This window comes from Momordica charantia (assembly GCF_013281855.1).
Source record: "Momordica charantia cultivar OHB3-1 chromosome 3 unlocalized genomic scaffold, Mcharantia_2.0 BLBB01000003.1, whole genome shotgun sequence".
NCBI lineage: Eukaryota > Viridiplantae > Streptophyta > Magnoliopsida > Cucurbitales > Cucurbitaceae > Momordica > Momordica charantia.
The window spans coordinates 12,665,812-12,671,532 of record NW_028275161.1 but is presented as its reverse complement, the minus strand read 5'-3'; the positions used below and the strand labels follow the sequence as shown (position 1 = coordinate 12,671,532).

General features: G+C 46.9%; 1 protein-coding gene across 1 annotated transcript; it reads right to left on the bottom strand.

Annotated features, from left to right (window-relative positions):
* Positions 1–655: 655 nt before the first annotated feature.
* LOC148212406 (uncharacterized) lies at positions 656–2,233 on the bottom strand. Its single transcript, XM_088122217.1, has one exon. It carries the CDS (start codon positions 2,231–2,233, stop codon positions 656–658), a length of 1,578 nt encoding a protein of 525 aa, XP_087978343.1.
* Positions 2,234–5,721: the final 3,488 nt, after the last annotated feature.

The window sequence follows — 5,721 nt, the reverse complement described above, 5'->3', positions numbered from 1 at the left end:
CAAAAGATAATATTAAACAATTTGAACTTTCTACATCGCACCTTTAACTTAAACGTTCAAAGGGTTGAATTTTGAGTCCATAATTAATATTCACATCGCACCTCGAACCTGCGGGTTCTGAGGATGTAATTTCTTGAACCTTCCACATCGCACCTTTAACTTAAGTGTTCAAAGGATTGAATTTTGGTTCATAATTCATAATTAATTTTGACATCGCACCTCGAACCTGTGGGTTTTGAGGATTGAATTTAATCAATTTTTACATTTACCTTGCCGGTTTTAAGTCTTATGGGAGTCCGTGGCCCCCATTTAATTTCTGATCAAACTCGGAATTGTGAAATTAAATAACTACTTCGTTTATTAAAGTTTCATCCCTTGAAAAATATTTACAAGTCCAGTTTAGGACCATTTTGACATTTCAAGGGTAGTAGTGCTTTAAGTGCTCTGCTTTCCATGGATGCACAAGCACATTTCCTTCCAGATCGGCCAGCATGTACGTTCCAGGTCGGATTATGCCTTTAACCTCGAACGGTCCCTTCCAACTTGGGTCAAGGGTGCCCACGTGACTCTGAATCTTCCTTAAGACCAAGTGTCCGACTTGGAAGCTTCGAGGTCGAACTCGGGCGTTGTAATGTCTGGTCATTCTGTTCTGATACTATGCTAAGCGTAGCTGAGCCATTTCCCTTTTTTCTTCTAATAAATCAAGGTTAAGAAGTAGCTTTTCCTCATTCCTTATTGGTTCATACTGCTCTACCTTGTCTGTTGGCATGCCGATCTCGAATGGAACAATAGCTTCAGAGCCAAAGGCCAGGGAGAATGGCGTTTTGCCGGTTGACTCTCTTGGGGTAGTCCGATATGACCACAGTACTTCGGGTAGCTCTTCGGCCCATCTCCTCTTTCTGGAGTCCAATCTCAGCTTGAGTCCACGCTTTATGATTTTGTTTATCGCTTCAACTTGCCCATTAGCTTTCGGATAGGCAGGGGACGAACTGAGATGGCTTATGCTCAGCTTTTTGCAGAAGTCCTTGAACTTTGCGTTTTCGAACTGTTTCTCATTGTCTGTCACGATGGCGTTCGGTATACCAAAGCGGCATACGATGTTTGTCCATATGAACGACGTGACCCTGGACTCTGTGATGTGGGTGAGCGCCTCGGCCTCGACCCACTTGGTGAAGTAATCCACAGCGACAACAGTGAACTTGGTTTGCCCTTTGCCTAGGGGAAAAGGACCTATAATGTCCACTCCCCATTGCGCGAATGGCCACGGGGCCGAGATGTGGGTGAGCAATTCAGGAGGCTGATGGATGATGTGTGCGAAGCGCTGGCAGTTGTCACAGGTTTTCACAAACTGCTTGGCATCCTGGTCAATGGTGGGCCAATAATACCCTTGTCGGACCACTTTGGCCGATAATGACCTGACTCTTGAATGGTTGCCGCATACTCCTTCGTGAATTTCTTTAAGGATGTAATTTCCTTCTTCAAAAGTCACACACTTGAGTAGAGGTAGGGAGAATCCACGTCGGTATAATGCTCCATCCCAGAGTATGAACCGAGCTACTCTTCGTGCCATCCTCTTGCGTTCTTTTGAGTCTTGCGGCGGATTCCCTTTGATGTACTCCACAATTGGATCCATCCATGGGGACGTTGGTATATCAATATCCATCATGTCTTGTTCCAAAATTGAAAGATTATCCAAGATTTCGACCGGGACCGATCTCGCTAGATCGGTCTCGTATGCCGACGCCAATTTGGCTAAGGCGTCTGCGTTTGAATTCTCTGATCTTGGAACTTGATTCAACTCGTGAGTTTCGAACTGAGCGAGGTGCGATCTGACTTTACTTAAATATTTTTCCATCCGGGAGTCTTTTGTTTGATACTCCTCCTTGATTTGATTCACCACTAACTGGGAGTCGCTGAAGACCTTAATGTGGGTGGCCCTCAGTCCTTTGGCAATGCGAAGTCCTGCTAGAAGCGCTTCATATTCGGCCTCATTATTTGAAGTCCGGAAGTTGAATCGCAGGGCATACTCGAACCGCACACCGTCTGGTGCGAGCAAGAGGATTTCTGCTCCACACCCTCTCTCATTGGAAGATCCGTCAACGTAGATCGTCCAAGGGAGGTCGTGCTCGGCAGACAAAGACAGTGGAGTAAGCTCTGCGATGAAGTCTGCAACTGTTTGCCCCTTTAACGCAGTTCTGGGCTCGAACTGTATGTCGTACTCGCTTAACTCCATTGTCCACTTCATCAGGCGCCTTGATGTTTCTGGCTTATGGAAGATGTTCTTCAGGGGCAAGTTGGTAAGCACTACAATGGTGTGTGCTTGGAAATACGACCTAAGTCTTCAGGCCGAGGTGACCAAAGCGAGGGCCAGTTTCTCCATTTGTGGGTACCTGGTATCGGCCTCGGTCATGGCCTTACTTGTGTAATAAACGGGACTTTGGCGTACTTTCTCCTGTTTAATTAAGGCCGAGCTGACGGCGCTATCAGACACTGCCAGGTACAAGTGGAGCTTGTCTCCTGGCAATGGCTTGGCGAGCAGAGGTGCCAAGCAGAGATAGTTCTTCAATTGTTCCAGTGCTTGCTCGCACTCTACCGTCCATTCAAATGGTCCCTTCTTTCTGAGGACTTTGAAGAAAGGAAGGCACTTATCTGTTGACCTCGAGACGAATCTATTCAGAGCTGCAATCCTTCCATTGAGACATTGGAGCTGCTTTAGTGTTTTGGGTGCTTCCATCTCGAGTACGGCCTTTATCTTCTCTGGGTTAGCTTCGATCCCACGGTTATTTACCATGAAGCCTAGAAACTTACCCGAGGAGACTCTAAAGGCACACTTGGTTGGATTAAGCTTCATTTGATACTTTCGCAGTACTTCGAAGGTTTCGGTCAGGTCGGAAAGATGCGACTTTGACTGCTTGCTCTTGACAAGCATGTCATCCACATACACTTCCATGTTTCGACCAATCTGCTTGGCGAACATCTTGTTCACCATTCTTTGATAGGTCGCACCCGCGTTTTTTAGGCTAAAGGGCATAACCTTATAGCAATACAGACCTTGGTCTGTGATGAATGCGGTATGATCTTGATCAGACACATGCATTTTAATTTGGTTTTATCCGGAGTAGGCATCCATGAAGGTAAGCAGCTCATGCCCGGCTGTTGCATCTACGAGTTGGTCGATCCTTGGCAGTGGAAAACAATCTTTTGGGCATGCCCTATTTAAGTTTGTAAAATCTACGCACATTCTCCACTTTCCGTTAGCTTTTTTGACTAATACCACATTAGAAAGCCACTCGGGATACATAATTTCTCTTATATATTCAGCTTTTAAAAGTTTGTTTACTTCCTCAACAATTACATCACTCCTCTCCTTATTTACAAGTCTTCTCTTTTGCTTTATAGGTCGGAATGATGGATCTATGTTGAGGCGATGCACCATGATTCTTGGGTCTATGCCAGGCATGTCCTCGTGGAACCATGCAAAAACATCCGAGTTGGACCTGAGGAAGTTGATTAGTTCTTCCCTCTCAGTGGCCCCCAGCTTGGTTCCTATGCTTACTTGCTTCTCAAGACTAAGTAAAGGAACAAGCTCAAGCTCCTCCGTTGGTGCAGAAAACTCCCTTCTTCCTTCCCTTGGTAGGTCAGCTTCTAAGCTTTGCTCTCCAACTCGTTCGGCTTGCTTCTCGAGGGCGCATACCGAGATCCCTTTAAGTGCCGAGGCATAGCACTCCCTTGACATCCTTTGTTCTCCTCGGACTATGCCTACCCCATTGGGGGTTGAGTATTTCAAAGCTTGGTGAAGTGTTGAGGGAACAACCCGAAATGAATGAATGACAGGTCTTCCAAAGATGGCATTGTAGGCCGACCTTCCGTCGATCACGACGAACTCGGCCATCTGCATAACTTGTGTACTGTCCTGCCCAATCGTAATCGGAAAGTCAATACACCCTTCTGGGGAGACTGATTCCCCCGAAAGTCCAACCAAAGGTGTTGGACTCTTCTTCAATTGTGCCATGGTCCATCCCAAGGCAAGATATGTTATGAGAGACAGAATATTGGCAGATGCACCACCATCTACCAATACTCTCCGAACTAGGACGTGATCGATGAGAAACGCGATCACAAGTGCATCGTTATGGGGCAAATGGACTCCCTCCAAGTCGGAGTCATCAAAGGTAATGGAGTAGGTTGGTTGCTGCTCCCTAATGGCGCACACCTCGTGCCTGGCTTCTCGAGCCAACTCTTTTCTTTTGTTTCCAGACTGGCCCCCACTTGGGCCTCCAAAGATGGTATTGATGACCGCAGGTCGGTCTTCTCAGTGAGGCGGGGTTCTTGAACGCTTCCTCTCATCTTTTTTCTCTTCCGAGTTGGACCTCGGCTTGCCAACAAATTTTTTTGAAATAGTCATCTTGAATGAGGTCTTCAATTTGGCGTTTGAGTTCTCAGCAACTGGACTTGAACGCTTCCTCTCATCTTTTTTCTCTTCCGAGTTGGACCTCGGCTTGCCAACAAATTTTTTTGAAATAGTCATCTTGAATGAGGTCTTCAATTTGGCATTTGAGTTCTCAGCAACTGGACTTATTATGGTCGTGGTCACGATGGAAACGGCAGTACTTATCTTTGTTGCGTCTTTCTGGGTCTCCTCGGAGCTTCTCAGGTCGCTTAAGGAGCTTCTCCATCCCATTCTCCTCAATATTCGTAAGTATTTCTAAGATAGGGATTGTGGTTGGAGTATACCGCTCGTAGGGTCGACCTCGACTGGAACCTCCGTCCGACCTACGAAAATCAGTCTGATTGTTGGAGGAGGATGATCTCTTGTCCTTGGACTTTGAATCAGCCTTACTCTTGTCTTGGCCGGACTTCTTCTGGTCGATCTTCTTCTCTGGTCGGCCAGTCTTGGTCCGGAGGAGCTCCTGCCCATCAATAACTTTCTTGGCCTTTTTCAAGACCTCAGCGAAAGTAGCTGGGGCCTCCTCTCTGAGTTTCACAGTAAGGGTCTCATCGGCCAAGCCGGTAAGAAAATAACACATGGCCGAATCATCGGAGTAGTGCGCGACCTTCAGTTGCTCCTCTTGGAACCTAGTGACGTACTTTCTAAGTGTCTCATCCTCTTTCTGCCTGATGGTGGCGAGGTGAGTCGCCGTTTTTCTGTCGAGAAAAGAATTGACGGATAAACTCTTTCCTCAGCTGGGAGTAGGTCGAGATTGACCTAGCTGGCAATCTTCTGTACCACAAGCGTGCGCTGCCGGTAAGCGCGATCTGGAAGGCGAGTCACTTAATGGCGTCCGTTGCTGCTTGAAAATCCATGAGGCCTTCGAAGACCTTAACATAGTCTTTTGGGTCCTTAGACCCATCATAAGGCTTCATGGTGGGAGTTTTGAACTTTGGAGGGATTGGAGTCTCCAAGATGTCCGAGGTGAATGGCGATTCTCTCAGGTCGCCATCATCGAACTGGCTTTCTTTCTTCTCGCACCTAGCCTTCAAGGCTTCGACCTGAGCATCGAAATTACTCTTTAGTTGGTCGAACTCCTCCCTCTTGATCACTCCCTCGGGAGTTATCAGGTTGTAAGAAGATTCGGCCTGTTGGTTGGAGTTCTTGTGAGAGCAAGATGGAGATCGTCCTTTTCGGAGGGACGAACTTCTCTTTCTATTGAGATGATCGCGGAGATCGCCCTTCTGACGAGTGTACTCCTCATCTTCATACCATCCAAGGTTTTCTTCATC

What these genes read in the sequence shown, in the direction of transcription:
- LOC148212406 (XM_088122217.1), bottom strand. Translation starts at nt 2,233, where the DNA reads ATGGAGTTAAGCGAGTACGACATACAGTTCGAGCCCAGAACTGCGTTA.